Below are 19,850 nucleotides of genomic sequence, written 5' to 3'. Positions count from 1 at the left end.
TGTGATTTTTTTTTTTTGGGTCCATGTCATTTTGACATTAGGGCTAAGTTGTAGTACTTGATCAAACCCCTAAAATGCCGATAATTTGATAGAGATATTCTTATTAGTTATTACAATATGTTGTCAATTATATAGGAAATTATTGGAAGGAGTTGATGATCAAAAATCTTGGCCAAAGAACGACAAGACATCAGTGTGTCACCAAGACAATATAATTTGGAGGTAGTATTAGAGTTTGATATTTTTTGAGTGGTAAATCGCTTTTTCACCAATATAATTGAATGTTCAACCAATCATGATACATAAGATTTATTAGAAAGACCCTACATTTTCCAGAAAGATCAGCACGAAAATTTATAACTTACAATCACAAGACCAAAGATATATTTTGTGAAAACAAGTTGAGCCACTATATGTCTCCACCAATGACAAGACAATTGCAAGCAACCAATATATACATATTACATCCATATATAGATATTATTAGGTACTTAAAAGGGGATCCCATCACATTTACTTCATTTTATTTAAATTTATTTGATAATAACTTGTTGGTAATTTAAAAGAGAATCCATCACATTTACTTCATTTTCTTTTAGTTTATGTTTCTTGAAGAAGGTAATCTAAAATGGATTGGTATCTGGTGGACACAATAAATACTCAACACGATCGTCTTCTCTGCATGTGTTACTCATGCATCAATAATAATTACATGTTACACACTTACATGTTTTTTGTGAAATAATAATAATAATAACAATAATAATATGCTACTTAACACGAAGAGGTTATGTTTATAATGTTTATATTATAAATGAAAGATTTTTATATACGGTGTAGTATCTTATTCAAATACTTTATTCGTCTTCAACATTGAAGATCTAAATAAATTAATAGGCTTGAATAGTTATTACCCGCATTATATGCAGATTTGTTTTTCCTCGTAATTAACAAAACAATTTTTTTTGATGTATAATTTTGCATGGTAAATTCATACCGACAAGGTTCAAATACATTATATATACCCGCATTACATGCAAATTTGTTTTGGTCTTTATTTTTCATTGAAATCTCTCTCTCGTCCAATTTTTTGAGCTTATAAACACATGAGAAAGCTTTTGAGTTCGATAAACAATAATATTTTAGAATTTGAAACTAAAAGTAAACGAAGGCGTCGGGTAAAATGTTAGAATAATTGAGATTCTAGTTTTCTATGAATTTTTGATATATTTTTATTTAGAATAGTAAGAATGTACATGTGACAACTTTTGAGATGTTGATATGTTGTGAACTGGTGATGTATCATCCTATGGAGAACGCATTTCTCTACCGTCACTATTTATATTTAAACAAGAATAAAAGCTTTTAAAAATTGCTTAACGAATTACCTTTCTCCATAGGATGATGAATTTACTAATTGCTTTATTTTATGTTGGTCTCACTCAAAAATGTAATCAGAATGTATTAATTTTGCAAGGTCTCTCTTTTTCTTAATAAAAGTAAAAGAAAAGAAAATAAGAGGCTTAGAACAATTAGGGAATAAAGAAAAATAAACTTTAAGGACCATTAAAATTGTTGTCTAACCAAAAAAAAATATAACATGCCTTTTCATGTGACAGATGGTGGTGGGGTTACACATTGTATTCTCTAATAAAGAATCCTATACAACGTTATACATACATGCGAATGATCTATCACCTATAATCTTGATTTTTTGGAATTTCGTTCTTAATTTTTTTTCTTAATATACCATGAAAAATATTTCATTTGCAGTTACATTCTATAGAACGTTAGTTAAATCGATTTTTTGAACGTTTGATAATCAAAAAACTTTTACACATGCAAAATTTTCCATTTAACTTACTTAATTATAATTTGAGTAAAAAAAACTTAATTATACAAAGCAATGGTGAAAATTTTATCTTGCAGCAAATTAATATTTTGCAACCCTTCCGCATGTCTTTTAACGGTGTGAGAATGAATGAGCAACTATTGTATTTTCATTTTATTGAATAAAATTTATATTCATTAAAAAAAAAGAATGAACAACATAATAAAATTTACAATTCATTAATAAAACAGTATGGTATTTTTTTTTGTAGGATTGTGTATTATGAGCTCCTTTTAGGATAAGCTAATTTAAAATATTAATATTTAGGAGTATAGTTTGTTTTTGTTTTTTGTTTTTATCGTGGAAAAGATAATTTGATACTCTGCTTCTTTGTTGTAAATGGCATCTTTGTTATAATTCTCACATATATCCGCCATCTTACATTTGCTGGTCCACATAGTTCTATATTCTGTTGATGATGTAAATAGTTTCAAGTTAAAGAAGTAATATATAATTAAATAGTAAAATAAAAACTATTAAAATTTAAATAAAAATCTAAAAAAAAAATCTAAAGCTTCTTAAATTATTTTTCAATAATATTGATATTTAAGGATAATTATTTTTTAGTTATATCTTGTTGCGTAGCATGGCTATTTACCAATAATTTTTTTTAATTTTTCTTTGAATATTCAAAAACTTACATTCAAAAAAAAAAAAAAAAAAGAGAAATTTTCCACATGATGTATTGTTATATAAACACCCATATCAAAGATTTGAAAATTGCACATTCTAGCTGCAAGCCTGCAACCTATCATATTATATGTGAAATTATAATAAGATCTTCACTCTTCAGCGTCATAAAGATAAGAAAATCAGTTCGATCATGAATAATCCAATCTACCACATTTAGAATTTTTATTTTTATTTATGGATATGACCAAAGCCCGATCACTTTGGATACGTAATATCATGCTACATTGCTACTTAAGTATAAAGGAATCTTTTAAACATAATGAATGTGGTAGACTCATACAATTGTATCTTGTTAAAATTTTAAAGAATACTAAAGAGTCAAAAGTGGATGTGGTTCTTACTAGAACACAAACTAATCGTCAATATATTTTATGAGCCTCAAATTTTTATCTCGAGAAGATGAGTAAGTTATGATCACACATTTTTATGACTAAACCCAAACTTAACAATAATATAGAAAAAAAAAATTATTCTAAAGTTGATTTTTTTTTTTTTGAATGAATGAAAATTTTGTATAATGTGACTACAAAAATCATACAATTATTTGCTAATTCCCATACACATCTCTCTGAGAATTTACAATGAGATGCTGCTGAACTACTAAAGTTTGTTTTTTTTATAACGCTTCTACAAGTTGACTTTCATTCTTTCGTGTGGTCCTCCAATAAATGATCGTATGAAGCTACAAAGGAGACTAAAATCATCCAACCCAAACATTCTTAACCATGCAAATTGAATCATCTGATTGAAATCATCTCATCATAAACTCTATCAGCATTTGTTTCATCGCGAATTTTATGGAACGCCTTACTCAATGCCTCATATATATCTTCATTAGGCTGTATCAATCTCCTTTTCATAATTCTCAAATACTTTTCTCCGGCTTCAACTTTACCACAAGAACAAAGTCCAGTTATTAGTGCCCTGAACACCTCAAAACCGGGAGAGATTTTTCGATATTCCATCTCGTAGAACAGCTTAAGCGCTTGTTCAATATCGCCTCCTTCCACAAATCCTTGAATCAGATAAGAATACGTATGTTCATCAGGGACAAACCCGTTATCTATAGACTTCGTTAGAACATCATTAGCGCGATCTACATTCTCAATCTTTCTTAGTCTCTTAACCATCTCATTGAAAGCATAGCAACTAGGCAAAAGCCCTCTCGCTACCATTACCTCGCAATACTCCAAACCTTTCTCTTCACTCCCGAATCTCGCACATCCCTCGATAAGACAATCAAAAGTTTCCTCATACGGATTGATTCCAGAACACTCCATCTCACTCATCAACCGCTCCGCTTCTTCAACCTCACCTCTTTCGCAACAAACCTTAACAAAAGCCGTATAAACAAACGCATTCCCACTAAAACCTCTCTGAAGCATTTCGTCAAACACCTTCCGCGCAGACTCCAAATCCCCTTCTCTCGTCTTCGCGTACACAACAGTCGAGTAACCAATCGTATCAACAACCATGTTCTTCATCAACAATCTCTTCAACAAACTCATACTCTCCTCGATACGATTCGATTCCAAAACACGAAACACCAAACTAGTATTAACAATCACAGGAGGTGAACATCTCTTCCCATGAATCCTATCTAACAAATCAACAACTTCTTTCAATCTCCCTTCTTTACACAACACACTGATCATAATCCGAATCGTTGCCTCGTTCGGATACACTCTCTTATCAATCGCGAACTCGTAAATCCTCCAAACGAGATCGATCCGATTCGATTTCGCAGCGAAGTGGATCAACGTATTCAAAGTAATCACACTAGGAGAAAATCCAGAACTACAAATTCTCTTGAAAACTTCGAATCCTGATTCCAAATACCTAATCTTAGCGTAACATTGAACAACCAAATCAAACACGAGTGGTGTAGAGGAAGAGACCTCGTAAGTATCCAACAACGAATCGACTAAATCTGAATCTGAATTGGAAATAGACGATTCGATCAAAGCTCGAGCGTCGATGAGTAAACGAGATCTAACGAGGATGTGAATCGCGACGGCGTAAGAGGTTGTTACGTGGCGGAGGTTTCGTGTGTGAGCTGACCAGTGGAAGAAGGTTAAAGCTCGTTTCGCTGTTTCGGGTTGTTTGAATCGGAGAAGGATTTGGTAGACGAGGGAGTCTGATAGATCAGTGGAGGAGAATTTGGTGGAGAGAGTTTCCCAGGTGTCGTTTGATTGTAAGGATTTGGAGATGGCGTTGATGAGGGTTTGTTGGTGTTCGTTTGGATTTGGATTAGTTTTGGATGATAAGAAGAAGCCATTGTTGAGTTTTGTTGCAGAAACGAAGGGACGCCACTGTTGTTGTTTTAGTAAGCGGCGCATCTCACAGTTTTATTCAGAATCATTGTTAAGTTTTATGGTTTTGTAAATGTAGATGTTTAAGTTTTTCTTTTTTAAATTATTTTTGAAAACACACATTAAAAGTTTCATATGTAAATTAATATTGGGTAAATTCATAAATGCTTTAAATTAATATTTTTTTTCTAGTCTTAAATTATATTAGTGTGGTTTTGGACACATTTGATAATATTATAAAATAATATTTTTTATTTTGAAAATCATTATATATATACATGATTTCATCGGTAATATAAGTTAATAAAATATATAAAATTATCAAAATATATGTTCATATATGTACACATTAGTTTTTGGTTAGAGTTCATTTCTAATATTTTTAGTATATAAAAAGCTTTTATTCATCTTTTCAAAAAATGATAATTGTTAATTTTCTTGTAATTGAGCTTATAAAAATATTAATTAGAAAGATTAAATTTTATTTTTAAATATTTTTATAAAAAATTACCAAAACAAAAATTTCTCTTTAAATTAATAATTATTGATAAATTAATAAATTTTTGTGCTATCAACATTATTAATTTATAAAAGTTTTACTGTAAAATATATTTAAAAGTATATTAATAAAACTTTGTTTAAAAAATGTCTCATATTTTTTTTCTAGACGTTAAATACCTCGCTATAGTATATCTAATCTTAAAAATAATTATTATTTTTAATTATTGGTGGATACTTACCCACGATTTACCGACCATTAATAATCATTACAAAATTAGCAAAATAATACTAAAATTTAACGAGAAAAAACAAAAATAAAGATCGAAACTTTTTGATGGCAGCTTCATCAATGGTGACAGACAGGCTACGTGAGCATGGATAATTCATGATGATTAAGGTCATTTTAGAGAAGCAGGTCAAGCAACAGATCTATAGTCAAGTCTGCTATTGAAGCCGAATGCCAAAGTTTAATCTCTGCCATGAAACAATCATTGACCCGTGGTTACACACGCATAATCTTTGAAGGTGACTGCCAATCATTGATTAATGCGCTTAACAGCCCCCAATTTACGCTTTGATATATACAACTGACTAGAAGAGATTAAAGGATGGGCAACAAGGTTTGATAACATCAGGTTCCGATGGACGTCAAGGCGTTCGAATCATCTAGCTGATAAACTAGCTAAACTTCAGAGAAATATGAATTCAGTTTTCACTATGCATCACTCTATACCACCTTGTATCTACTCTGATTTCAACTCTGTATCCGTAAACCGTTGATATTAATGTAGTTTAAGAGTTAAAAAAAAATCTATATTTTTTTACGTTTATATTCATACTCAACTTTTATTGTTATTAAAAATTATTCCATTTTTGAAGGCACTATCACACTAAGGATCGAGTTTCGCTTCCTACAAATGTAATAATTTAGCTAATCTGCCGGCCAATGGTTGAAAAAAAAAAATTACTTCATCTCTGAATGGGAAAACGGCATATTCCCCCCTGAACTTAATTACTTTATCGCACACATTCCTGAAACTTTCAACTGTGCCAATTCCCTTCTAAACTCTAATAAATTTTGAATTTCCCACACCAATTATACAAATATGGATTAAACCCCCAAATCGTGAAACGGAGTTAATGTGTCGTTAACAGGATGATGACTAGGACTACACGTAAGCATTAAAACGATGTCGATTAACACTCAAAAACGTTCTTAGGCCAAAAGCAAAACGACGTCGTTTATAGAATTGGATGTTTTTTCTCGATTTAGGGTTCGTCTTCTTCCTTCCTTCACAAACGAAATTGGAAAATTGAGAGAGTAAAACAAAGAGAAACACTGAGAGATGGAGGAGCGAAGGAGAAATTGAACGAGTCCTTTGTTTGATTTGTGTTCGATTTGGAGATTAACTCAGTTTTGTTGGTTGCTTTGTACGAAATCAGTGAGCTCGACAATGAGGTACATGGAGTTTTTTTTACTTGTATTTGTTAGATCTCTATTCAATTTTGTTGTTGTAGTTGATAGATTTTGTCTAGCATTCATCGTATGATATAACTCATGTATTGTCTATAAGATTCACATGATTAGATTGTAATTTTATTTAGTGTCCGCCATGTGTTCGACGAAATGTGTAAAAGAGTTAATAACATTAAAATTGTGGACATTTGATGCAGTGGTCTCGAAGAGGAGGCCTCAGTCGTCAAATTTGCTTGTTACCACAATGGAAAATTTGTAAAGATTGGTCGCCATGTCTACTACGATGGTGGTTGTGTTCGATATATAGAAGCAAAAGCGAGTGAGCTATTTGAACAAATGATGAATCATCTTCCCGTTAGTTTGTATGGTCAACGAGTATGGTATAAGTTGCCTTTTGAAGAACAAGAAGACCGGAAAGCAGTGACAAATGGTGATGCAAATTTCAAGAAAATGTGTTTAGCATCAGCTTATATAAAAAACTTTGATATATTTGTGGAGCCTTATTATGATGGAGCTGAGGAAGAAGCCAATGAAGAAGAAAGAGTTTGTGAAGCTGAACAGTTTGAAGAAGAAGTAAGAGTGGAAAGACATGTGGCTGGTTTTGTTGATTTAGATGATGAGTATGATGAGTATGCGACACCTGTGGAGTCTGGTGGTGAAGATGATGAGACTGAGGAGTATGTAAGATATGTGAAAGGTAGTGGTGAGCTGAAATTTAAGCAAGTGTTTGACAGCTTAGAGCCGTTCAAGAAAGCAATTGTGGATTATGTGTTAAAGACAGGAAGAAATATTAAATATGTGTGATGGGATAAAGACAGATCAGAACTTAAATGTGTAAGTGGATGTGCACATAAAGGAGAGGATCCAAATGCCGGTGATGGACAAGAAACCGTAGAGCAAGGAGGGACCGCATATAAAGATCAAGGAGAAACCGGAGATAAGGAACAAGGAGAGAATCCCGAAAATGAAGAAGAAGAAGAGATTGAACCCTGTGCATGGAGAATTTATTGTTCTTATGAAACAACATTGCATAAGTGGATGGTGAAAGCCTTCAATGATGATCACAGCTGCAACGTTACTGGTTATAGCAAGATTATTACTCAAGAGGTTATTGCTAGGTTGTTTTTGGATGAATTCAGAGAGAACCCGAAACTGATGCCTAAGGTCATTCAAGCGGATATGATGAAGCGTTGGAATTTGATCGCATCTAGTGATCAATGTAGGAAGACAAAGGCAATAGCATTAGAGATTATTCAAGAAGAGCATGTTGAGCAATACTCAAGACTCAAAGATTATCGACTTGAGCTATTAGAGTAAGTCACTCTTTCACTCTTTCTTTGTTGATTTTGTATGTGTTATAAATTTGTGCATTGATAATTTTTGTGTTTTTCGTTTTTTTGTAGTTCTAATGTAGGATCAACTGTGGAGGTAAATACATTTGAGGGAGAAGGTGGAGGACTAGATGTCTTCTACAGATGTTACGTGTGCTTTGCTAGGATTAAGAAAACATGGTGTCAATATTCTCGTCCAATATTTGGCATTGATGGTTGCTTTCTCAAATACTACACAAAAGGACAGTTTTTGGCTGTCGTGGGACGCGATTCAAATAATCAAATGTATCCACTTGCATGGGCTGTGGTGGACAAAGAGGATGAAGAAAACTGGAAGTGGTTCATTGGAAAGTTGCAGTCTGATTTGAATCTGCGAGATGGTGCTGGTTTTACACTGATTTCAGACAGACAAAAGGTAATTACAAGGGACTCTACAACTTTCATCTTGTTATTATTTACCGCATAATAATTATTCTTTGATGATTTCAGGGTTTATTGAATGATGTTTCTGAGTTATTGCCACAAGTTGAGCATTGTATGTGTGCATTAAAAAGCATTAAAAACCATTACCTCATCTCCATTTGGACAAGCATTAAAAAGTCTCCTTGGATTTTTCACAGTCTTTGATGTCCTCAAAAATGCATTCTCTCCACATCTACATTTCTTCGGAAATCCTCTTCCTCTTTCACCCATTTCAGCTACAACAGCTTCGATTATCGATCTCTAAGTGTTTCTCTTTGTTTCAGTTTCTCACTTTTGCGAAGGAAGAAGAAATAAAAACCCTAAATCGAATAAACCCCCAATTCGTTATACGACGTCGTTTTGTGTCTGTAAAACGATGGGTTTAGTGCTAAAACGCAATCGTTTTAGTGCTTACGTGTCGTCCTAATCATCATCTGTTAACGGCAAATTAACTCCGTTTCACGATTTGGGGGTTTAATCCGTATTTGTATAATTGGTGTGGGAAATTCAAAATTTATTAGAGTTTAGAGGGAAATTGGCACAGTTGAAAGTTTCAGGAATATGTGCGATAAAGTAATTAAGTTTAGGGGGAATAGGTCGGTGGATTTGAGTCGCAACTTAACGACCGTTAACGGCAGTTACATTATTACTTCATCTGTTTTGGCATTTCATCGAACCTTTTTCTTTTTCCTATTTTTTTTCATTATAAATTGACGTTACAATACCACATCGAAAGTGTAAACAACAAATTTTAACGTCATGATACCGCATCAACATCACACATGCACGCAACAAGCGTCCATGACTCAATCCGAATATTTTAATAAGAATGTAACTGATATATAAGGATACAACAACATCAATCATATATTCATACATGTAATATGGAATGGTATAATTTTACCATCAACGTCTAGTTCCTCTCTAACCGGATCGCCAACGATACAGACCGGCCTAGAGTTTCTGTTTTAAGTTATTTCCTTTCTGGTTTTAGACATCATCCAAAACAATCCCACAGTCTCTCTCTGATATGTACACATTAAACCAGAGAACATCAGCTTCCGATGTTTTACGGGAGCAAAAGCCGGGAGCAGAATCACTCCTCTGGGTGGGGTGGGGCGGGGCGATGCCTTTACATGCCCTCGTACAGAACCCGGCGTTCAAGAAGATCAGACAGAACGTCTCTCATGTTGTCGAGAGATACAGGTTTGAGTAAAACACCGTCTAGACCAAAGCTCATGCACTTCTCCTTTGTGGATTTGTCGGTGTTACCAGTGAGTGCCACGAGCAGTGGCCGTTGGTGGCGTTGTTTTGTGAATTTTTCGTGTATACGGATGGCGATTTGGTAGTTTTGGACCCCGGGCATGCACACGTCCATGAAGACCACTTTGTGCTCCTGGGACACAACTCGGAGACACTCCTCGTTTGAACTCACCGTGGTCACTTCGCATCCAAGGTGTACAAGAAGTCCCTTCGTCACCATTCTACTTACCCTGCAACCAAAATAATCACTTCCCATAAGATTCAGGCTGTGTTTCTTCCACACGCCAATTTCTCCATGTGCAGGGAGTAAGGCGAGTATTTTCGCAAGGAGAGAGGCTTATACTAACCCGTCCTCATCCATGACAAGAACCTTAAGTCCAGTGAAATTTGCATGCCGAGGAATGGCTGGAACCTTTGGTATGCCTGACTGTTTAGATTCGTTTGAACGCACTGAAATCCCAAGTTTAACATCAAAGATAGCCGTGCATCCTTTTCCAAGACCATCGCTCTCAATCCAAATGTTACCCTCCATCAAATTCACAAACCTTGTCATATCAAACGCACATGAGCAAACTGTTAGCAATACCAAAGAGAGAAGAAAAATTAGAAAGCATAGAAGTGTCTCTAAATAAGGCTCAACCTCTTGGAGATGGCGAGGCCAAGCCCACTACCTCCCGAACTTCTCGTCGCTAAAGATTGTGTTTGAGCAAATTTAGTAAATAGCTTCGGAATGTCTTGAGGATTTATTCCTGCTCCAGAGTCTTTTACCTATATTTGAATAATCGCCACGATTAAGACCTAAGAAATACGTTCAGGTATGGTTTAAGATACAAGATGCTTGTGTAAGATACTAACCTTCACTCTCAAGTAGAAATGACTCCCCGTTGGCACGACAAAAAGGTCAGCAGCTCTAGTGTCTGACTTGGTGACAAGAGCGGCTACGGAGATACTACCTTGTTTGGAGAATTTCACAGCATTACCAACTATATTTAATATTATCTGCATTAGCCGTTTCTCATCCCCAACGACAAATTCTGGCAAATCAGGTGCAAGATTTAGTGTGATAGGTAATTTCTTAACAACTGCGATAGGCTTTATCAGACTGAGGATCTGCACCAAGATTCAAATGTATCAATTAAGTACACAAATAGTATACCTTCTGAAACATAGAACAATTCAAAAATTGACATAGTAGTAATTACCTCTCTAAATAAAGTATGAAGATTAAATGTCCCGAGTTCAAGTTGAAGACTTCCATCTTCTAACCTTGAAAGATCCAAGACATCATTCATCAAAGTTGCCAAAAGGTTACTACTTTTAAGTATTGTTTCCACCATCAGCCTTTGTTCAGGGGTTAATTCCGTCTCTTGGAGTAAGGAAGAGAGTGCAATGATCGCGTGCATTGGAGTTCGCATCTCATGGTTCATAACTGCCAGGAAATCATTACGGGCACGGATCGCTGTTTCTGCTTCTTGTCTTGCTAGATCAAGAGCAACATTCTGCTCCATGAGAAGGTCCCTAGCTCGCATTGACTCTTCTAGGATCGCAGCATGTGAGAGAGCTACAGCCACCTGGAATAAGAGAAGAAAAGTTTAGAAAAGATTTAATACCAAACTTCAGACTGAACCAAACTATAAGAAACAAAAGAAAAAAAACATGAGAAAGAGAAATTATGCTGAACCTGATCAGCAACAACTTCAACGAGTTCCAACTCATGGACATGCCATTGCCTTGCACTATCTGAAGGAAGCATCAAGACCATCAGAGCATATTTCTTTGTTGAAAGCTCAGGCCAGTCATTAATCTGAAAATTGGAAAGGTGGAGAAGTGGAACCCTCACAGCGACCACCTCCCCAAGCATATATTTCCCAGTGACAGGTCTCAACCTAGCCACAGGGGAATTAGGAGATATCTTTACAGCCCTACTAGTACCAAACACTTGGTTGATCACCGGTAATTGAATGGGAACCGTATACTCAACAGGATGTTGCTGACGAAGTGTATAAGAGAGTTGTAGCTCTAACCCAGTCCTAGTAGGCATCCACAACGCACACTCCTCCAAAGCTAATGTTCTACCAAGCTCAACAAGTGTAGTCTTTAAAATAGTATGTCTATCTAACGTGCTTCTTATCTCATGAGTCAGCATTCTGACATGCCGTCCAGTTTCTTCCTGAGTTCGAATCAATCCCATTTCTCTATCAAGCTCAGCAGCTTTATTTTTCAAGAACAGCTCCCTGGTCTTAACACTCAACAGATCAGGAATAATATGAACGAGCATCAAAGCAGTAGCACACGAGACAGCAGCGGTTAACCCCTTTGCGGTAGTCATCACAAGCGCTACGGTTCTCGAATGTGTAGTGAAAGTCCACAAGTTTATAAGATGCGTCGCACCACAAAGAACGATAAAAGCACCAAACTGAACAAGCACCCATCTATAAGGGAAAACCGCAGATTTCTTCACAAAGTATATCAGCTCGAGAGGAATTGAGAAATACGCAATCGCAATGAAGAAATCTGAGATGTATTGATATTTCATTAACAGTTCATCCGCCGGCCATTGCGGTTCAATACAATTGCAAACTTCCATTATGAAATGTTTAACACTATGGTTCCTCTCTCAACACATACACACACACCTGTGAAACAAACAACAGAACAAGAGCTGAAAAATAGCTATATCAATCACTATGCACCTAACAGAATCAAGAAATTAGGGTTTCTACATCACTGTGACGGACTTGATCACAAAAAAAAAATTAGGTTCCAATTTAAGAATCGAAAACAGAATAATTCGAATCCAAATCTTTGAAATCATAGGTCACCGTTCCTAATACCATTGCATTACATTAGAACAATAGGAATTAGGTTTCTTAATCTCTTTGATTTGAGAGATCGAGAACAAAGAAAGAAAGAAAAAAAACTGTGAAAGTGAAGAACGTATGTGTATACACGGAGAACTCAGGAAACAATTACGATTGGTGTGAGAAGAGAATCGAGGAAGAAGCTTACTTGGGAAGAATTGATCGGAGAAGAGGAGGATTTGGGGGGAATTCGGACGCGGCGGAGAGCGACGGAGAAGGAGAGCGTTGAAGCTTTTTATCAAGTCAAAAATGGTTGGGTTTAACACTTCTTCTCTCTTTTACTTTTTTTTCTTTTTTCTTTCTGACGTCATTTCTCAACTTTTTTATTTGATTTTTTTGAATAGAGTAATATATAGCTGGGGTACATGAATTTGTTCGTTCAAAATACCGTATTGATAAATTAAATTTTCCTCAATTGTATAACGTAGATAGAGAAATTGAAATTAGAGAAATGGAATAAAATAAGAGATGATTACAAACTTTTGCTGTAAAACAAAAAGGGTGAGAATAAATAAAGAAATTCGGTGTAATATATATATATTTTCAAATAAAAGAAATATTATCATTTAGGCTATTGGGGGATTAAGATTAGAATTTGAGGTTAAGAGCTTATAAGTTTTGAAGTTTGTGGCTTAGCATTTTGAGTTTATATTTTAGGCCATATGGTTAAATTATGTTACAATTTAGTTTTCCTGGGCGTTCAGCTGGTTCGGATTATTCGGTTCGGGTTAATCGGTACACGGTTTATTCGGGTCAGTAATTAGGTTTTAAATCAATTCCGAATTTTATCCAATTTTTTCTAATTTGGTTAATTTAAACCGAATAAACAAAAAAAAATAAGATTATGGGCTAAATTAACATAAAAAATTTACAAACCACCAAAATAATAATGGACCTAATAAAATATACCGGTCCAAAACAAACTAAATCAATCTGAAACACGTCCAATAGTTACAATCCCAAATGGCCAGATCCATTAGGTTTTCCAGAAATGATGATGTGCAGCTGCAAAGAACTATAACGACGAGCTGAGGCGGCGAACTATGACGGCGAGTTGAGGCAGCATAGATTGACAGTTCTCGGGTATGCATTTTTCCACCTGCAAAGAACAAAAATAGAAAAGTTTAATAAAGATATATCTATTTAGGACTTACAACGACAAAAACACAAACAAAAGACAGAAGACTAATGAATAATCTGTGATTTGAAAGTTGAAAACTCAAAGTCTAAAGTTCTCCAAATCGAATAAGAAGTTATCAAGATATAGGAAGAGTTTAGAGAGCAAAGAATCAAACGTGGAATCAATTAAAGACCAAGAAGAAGGGGAAAACGGCTGATTTCAACATGTGTTTGCCACCGTTAACCCGCTAATTAACACCCTTTAAATAGATGTTGAAATCGGCCAAATTCACCTAGTTCAGGTTTAAAATTTGAATTTTCGGATGGTTTAGGTTGATTTTTACATGGTACCAAAGTTCAGGTATGAAAAAGCGCTTGAGAAATAGTTTAGGTTGATTTTTGCCGTTTTTTCCCAAGAAGAAGAGTTTACCCTTGAGAAATTTTACAGGTTGAATCTCTGATAAAAGGCTTCTTTCTTAACTGCGACTGAGATTTGAGAGAATGAAAGAAGATGTGATGATGATTATTGATTAGATCGGAAAGAAATATGAACTAGAGAAGTTTTTGAATCTCGGATCACAGGAGGCAGAGGCGAAGAAGAAGAGAAATAAAACTAGGGTTAATAGTTTAGGGTTAGGCTTATATATGGCTGCAGATTTTAATAAACCGATCGGTCCGATTACCAAACTGAACCAAACCGAAATCCGATTACCCAAATCAATTACGCCGAACGGTTTAACCTACTCTCTTCGGTTTGTCCTGATAACCGAAAATTTTGGGTTGTCTGGTTCGGTTTCTTCGGGTTTTACCGAACGCCCAAGGTGACAATTTAGTTTTCGAAGAATAGAAATTGGAGACCGTAAAAAAAATATATAGATAATTAGGAAAAAGTATCTTCGTATTTATGTTGTAAAAGAGAGGATAAATATAGATTGGAGACTATAAGAAAATATAGACAATTAGGAAAAAGCATCTTCGTACTTATGTTATAAAAAAGGATAAATATATTACGTGTAGCTTTTTAAAAATAGATCAGCTTTTAGAATTTAGATTTTATGATTTGAGCAATATTGTGCCTCATGCTTTTGCTCAAACACATGGAGTACTAACCTCTAAAGCCCATTCATATACTTTTAAAGTTTAAGTTCAGCTGACTCAATAGTATTTAGAGCTCTATGACAAAAAATATACTTTTTAGACCCTTAAGCTATATATACACTGATTTTTTAGTAAATTTAGACCTATTTATGTCTTAAAAAAAACTTGTTCGGGCCTTCTTAAAATTCATTTCTACAAAATGGACTTTAATATACATTAAAATGTTCAGAATTAGGACTATATTTATATATTATTTTTAAATGGATCCTTAAACATAATTCTTTTTTTGAAATTATTGATGGTCACATGGGCCACTGCCTTCTATCCTACCCACTGGAGCTAGGGCTGTTTTGCCCAACTCTATATTGGCATCTACATCCATTTTATTGGAAAAAAATTAAGAGCATATGTTTTTTCTCTCAAATACTAAAACTTTAGGTTTAGTTATAATTGTGGTAATTATTAATTAAGGCAACAAAAGAGGTTTGTCCCATCGTTAACTTGACTTTAGAGGGAGTTTTATTTGTATGGTTCTTCTATCAAATATTATCTATTAAGGCAAAATTATTTACTTTTATTTTTATTTTTTTTAAGAACAATACCCCTAGGGATGAACCTCTTCATTCACTCCACTATTTTGTAAACCCAAACCGACATATAATTTCGTTTAATTGTAAAATCTAAACCCTAATCATTCTTTTATAAACTCAAACCGACATATAATTTTTTCCAATTATAAAATTAAAACCTTAATTCTCCTTTATAAACCTAATCCGACATAATTTCCTAAATAAAAAATCTACAGAATTTGTTTCTCTCACTAGACCTGTGAGCCCATCTATATTTGACGGCTGGTTTGCTACGTCTGGGAGGCTTTAAAGTCTTGTTACCGTTCCTACAAATCATCACACGATTTTTCATGCGTTTTGTCCTCACTCACACAGTTCTGACAGTCACTTCCCAAAAACTACTCCAGTTCAAACACGCTTAACTCTGAAGTTCTCTCAGGACCATTGACCGAAAAGATAAGTGCACTTTGGTGACATAGGTGGTCAAATCAGTTATTTTAAACCTCTCCGCAAGTCTCTTAAACCGGGATGTCACAATTCACCCCACTAACAAATTGCAACGTCATTGTTGCGCACCAAGTCCGTCATCTCCTGACAGTGTGATCCCACTTGACTCAACACTCATCTGGGTTCGGCCTAATACCACTTGTAACGCTCTTACCACCACCTCCAAGTGGGTCCCATGTCTACTCCGAGTCTATGAGCCCATCTTTTTTAATGGGCATCACGTCCTCTCACTAGGCCTATGAGCTCATCCATATCCGACGACCGGTTTGCTACGTTCGAGAGGCTTTAAAAACTTGTTGTCATCTCTACATATCACCACACTGTGTTTTGTTCTCACTCACACAATTATGACAATCACTTCCCACAAGGTCACCCATCCTAAAACTACTGCAGCTCAAGCACGCTTAACTTTGGGGTTCTCTCATGACTCTTGAACGAAAAGATAAGTGCATTTTGATGACATAGGTGGCCAACTCAATTTTTTTAAACATCTCTGCAAGTCTCTGAAACCGGGGTGTCACAGTAACACTCTGGTTTCAAAAAATATAGTGATGCATGCAGAGAGGTTTAAAAGAATGGATTTGACTACATATATAACAATATAACAAGATGGTCGTTATGTACAGGGGCAGACCCACGTGTATTAATGGGAGGTCAGCTGACCTGCCCAAATTTTGAAAAAAAAAATTATTTCGTAGTTTTAGAGTTTTTTTTAGTGTTATATGAGTCCAACCAAACAAGTTTAAAAAATCTGACCTCCCTTAATTTATGAAAACGAAAGTCCACTAGCCCATAACAAAGAGAAGATCGAAGCCTTTTATTTCTTATAATTAAAAACAAATCTGGCCCAATTTGTTTACCCTAATAATTTATTCTGTGCGTATATATTAAACAAAGAAGTACCATCTTTTTTAAGTCGACCAAAAAAGAGAAAGAAGCAACGATCGTCGTGTTGGTGTGTCCGTGACTGTTTTCAATTTTTATGCTTCACGCCTTCAGTACATCAGATTCTTCAAACCAAGTAAGTTTATTAGATACAAAACTAGATTTTGTTTTATAATCAATTTTTAAAAAAAAATTATATTTAGAAATAAAAATTCCAATACATGGTTTTATTTTATGTTGACAATTTTTTTTTCTAATTTTTTCAGACGAAACAATAAATACTTTGAAAAACTACTATAAAAGAAAAGAACCATCTACACCTCGCAGTGAACCACCATCTACACCTTGCAATGAACCACCATCTCCACTTTGCAGTGAATCAGATGATATTGATTAACCTTGGGATCCTGCTGATCGAAAAAGAATAACAGATTATCATCCGAATCAAAGAGATGAGGTAATTCGAAAATACTTGATTCGTGGTCCTTGTCAACCTCGTGGGCATACTTTAAAACAAATATTGATAGGAAACACATTGAGGCGATTTAATCCAGCTTGGTTTGATCAATATAGAAATTGGTTAGAGTACAGTGTGAAAAAAAGAAAAAGCTTTTTGTCTGTGTTGTTACTTGTTCAGAGATAATGCTGGTAAATGCGTAAAAAGTGATGCATTTATCACAAATGGATTCTGTAGGTGGAATGATTTCAAGAGTTTTTCAGGACATGTGGGAGGTGTTGATAGTTTTTACAACAATGCAGTTATGAAGTGTGAAAACTTGATGAAACAAGGTCAATCTATTGAGCATGCTTTGCATAAACAAGACGATATTACAAAAAATGAGTATCAAATTTGGTTGAATGCTTCTGTTGATGCTTTAAGATACTTATTGCAACAAGGATTAGCTTTTCGTGTTCATGATGAATAAGAAAATTTTGTCAATAGAGGAAACTTTGTGGAACTCTTGAAGTACACTGCTGATCAGAATGAAGTTGTGAGTAAGGTTATTTTAGATAATGCTCCTGGAAATAATCAGATGAAGTCTCCTAAGATTCAGAAAGATATTGTGCATTGTTTTGCAAAAGAGGTAGTCAAATATGTTATTGAAGAAATTAATCATGATGTTTTCGGTTTGCTGGTGGATGAATCTGCTGATGTTTCCGACAAAGAGCAAATGGCGGTAGTGTTTCGATTTGTTGATAAAGGTGGGATAGTCAAAGAGAGATTTATGAGTATCACACATGTGAGTGAGACTTCTGCAACATCTTTGAAATTTGCTATTGATGATTTGTTTGCTAAATATGAATTGAGCATAAAAAGGGTGAGAGGACAAGGGTATGACGGAGCAAGTAACATGAAAGGCGAGTTCAATGGATTAAGATCATTAATTCAGAGGGAAAGCACATCAGCATATTATGTTCATTGCTTTGCTCATCAACTTCAATTAGTTGTTGTGGCAGTTGCAAAAAAAACATTTTAATGTTGGCGACTTTTTGATATGATTTCTTTGTTACTGAATGTAGTGGGAGCCTCATGCAAAAGGAAAGATATGATCCGAGAGAGTTACAAAAAGGAAATTATGGAAGAAATTAATAATGGTGAAATCAGTACAGGAACAAGATTGAATCAAAAGATCTCTCTTCAAAGACCAGGGTATACTCATTGGAATTCTCACTACAGAACTCTATTGCGGGTGATTCAGTTGTTTTCTTCTATCATCAAGGTGCTTGAGTACATTGAGAATGAAGGCGCAGATGACTTGAAAAGACGTCAAGCTCATGGTCTCCTTGATTACTTTCATAGCTTTGATTTTGTGTTTTATTTGCATATGATGATACACCTTTTAGGACTCACAAATACCTTGTCAGTGGCGCTGCAAAGAAGAGATCATGATATTTTAAATGCTATGTCATTAGTGAAATCAACTAAGAGACAACTCCAGTTGTTTAGGGATGGTGGGTAAAATTCTCTCATGACGAAAGTTTATTTGTTTTGTGAAAAACATAAGCTTGAAAAGGTTGAGATGGAGGCAGATTTTATAGACTCAAAAAGATGAAGAAAAAAGACAGGAGTATCAAATATGCATCATTACAAGATCAATTGCTTATATTCTGTCTTGGATTTGCAGCTTCAAGAATTTAACGACTGCTTTAATGAGGTGAACACTGAATTGCTTATTTGTGCTGCTTCTCTATCTCCCATCGATGCATTTACTGAGTTTGATCTCTCAAAATTGTTGAGGTTATCTAAGTTCTACTCAGATGACTTCAGTTCAGGGGAGCTCATTTCTCTTGAGCAAGAATTATGTATCTACATTGATAATGTTCGACATGATGAAAGATTTTCTAATTTGGAGAATCTTGGAGACCTTGCTAGAATGTTGGTGGAAACACGAAAACATATGTCATATCCTTTGGTTTATAGGCTTTTGAAGTTGGTTTTGATTCTGTCTGTTGCTACTGCAACTGTTGAGAGATGTTTTTCAGCCATGAAGATCGTAAAGACATATCGACGCAATCGGATTGGAGATCAATTTTTGAATGATTGTTTAGTTTGTTTTATCGAGAAAGATGTATTCAAAACTATTACAAACGAAACTGTGATGACACGATTTCAGAACATGAAAGATCGTATGATGCTTTTATAATTTTTTTTAACATTGTAGGATTTTTATATTTATATTAAAGACGATTTTTTTTCTTTATGTTTTGACCTGGGTTAAAAAAGTTCCTAGGTCCGCCACTGGCTATGTATTTCAAGTCCAAATACCTACATACTTTACTAAAAGTAGATGAAAACATTCAATGGCTCCACAATTATAAATACAAATGTTTCATAAGAAAAGGGAAAAAACACCAAAAAAAAATAGCATACACCAAAAGA

At 34.7% G+C, this 19,850-nt stretch overlaps 3 protein-coding genes and 1 pseudogene across 4 annotated transcripts; 2 read left to right on the top strand and 2 right to left on the bottom strand.

Moving 5' to 3' along the window:
- Window positions 1-3,092: 3,092 nt before the first annotated feature.
- On the bottom strand, window positions 3,093-5,005 carry LOC104701226 (uncharacterized). The gene has a single exon (XM_010416876.3). It carries the CDS (start codon window positions 4,921-4,923, stop codon window positions 3,322-3,324), a length of 1,602 nt encoding a protein of 533 aa, XP_010415178.2. The 5' UTR covers window positions 4,924-5,005; the 3' UTR covers window positions 3,093-3,321.
- A 1,683-nt stretch (window positions 5,006-6,688) lies between these two features.
- Window positions 6,689-8,909, top strand: LOC147941381 (uncharacterized). Its single transcript, XM_087456460.1, has 4 exons — window positions 6,689-6,856; window positions 7,072-8,187; window positions 8,278-8,620; window positions 8,695-8,909. The coding sequence occupies exons 2-4, from the start codon at window positions 7,913-7,915 to the stop codon at window positions 8,830-8,832; spliced, it is 756 nt and encodes a 251-aa protein (XP_087312586.1). The 5' UTR covers window positions 6,689-6,856; window positions 7,072-7,912; the 3' UTR covers window positions 8,833-8,909.
- Window positions 8,910-9,485: 576 nt separating this feature from the next.
- On the bottom strand, window positions 9,486-13,154 carry LOC104701225 (ethylene receptor 1). 2 transcript variants are annotated; one of them, XM_010416875.3, is made up of 7 exons: window positions 12,940-13,154; window positions 11,612-12,566; window positions 11,133-11,501; window positions 10,786-11,040; window positions 10,571-10,698; window positions 10,278-10,475; window positions 9,486-10,160 (listed from the first exon to the last, which is right to left on the bottom strand). In XM_010416875.3, the coding sequence occupies exons 2-7, from the start codon at window positions 12,515-12,517 to the stop codon at window positions 9,800-9,802; spliced, it is 2,217 nt and encodes a 738-aa protein (XP_010415177.1). In that variant the 5' UTR covers window positions 12,518-12,566; window positions 12,940-13,154; the 3' UTR covers window positions 9,486-9,799. The 2 variants fall into 2 exon arrangements, with proteins under 2 accessions (XP_010415177.1, XP_019083195.1); XM_019227650.2 differs by having other exon boundaries at window positions 11,612-12,592; window positions 12,940-13,133.
- Window positions 13,155-17,421: 4,267 nt separating this feature from the next.
- Window positions 17,422-19,614, top strand: LOC104704654 (uncharacterized; annotated as a pseudogene).
- The last annotated feature ends 236 nt before the right edge of the window (window positions 19,615-19,850 follow it).

The sequence above is a fragment of the Camelina sativa genome, chromosome 7, assembly GCF_030686135.1.
Source record: "Camelina sativa cultivar CO46 ecotype springtype chromosome 7, ASM3068613v1".
Lineage (NCBI taxonomy): Eukaryota > Viridiplantae > Streptophyta > Magnoliopsida > Brassicales > Brassicaceae > Camelina > Camelina sativa.
This window is presented reverse-complemented; position numbering and strand designations above follow the sequence as displayed.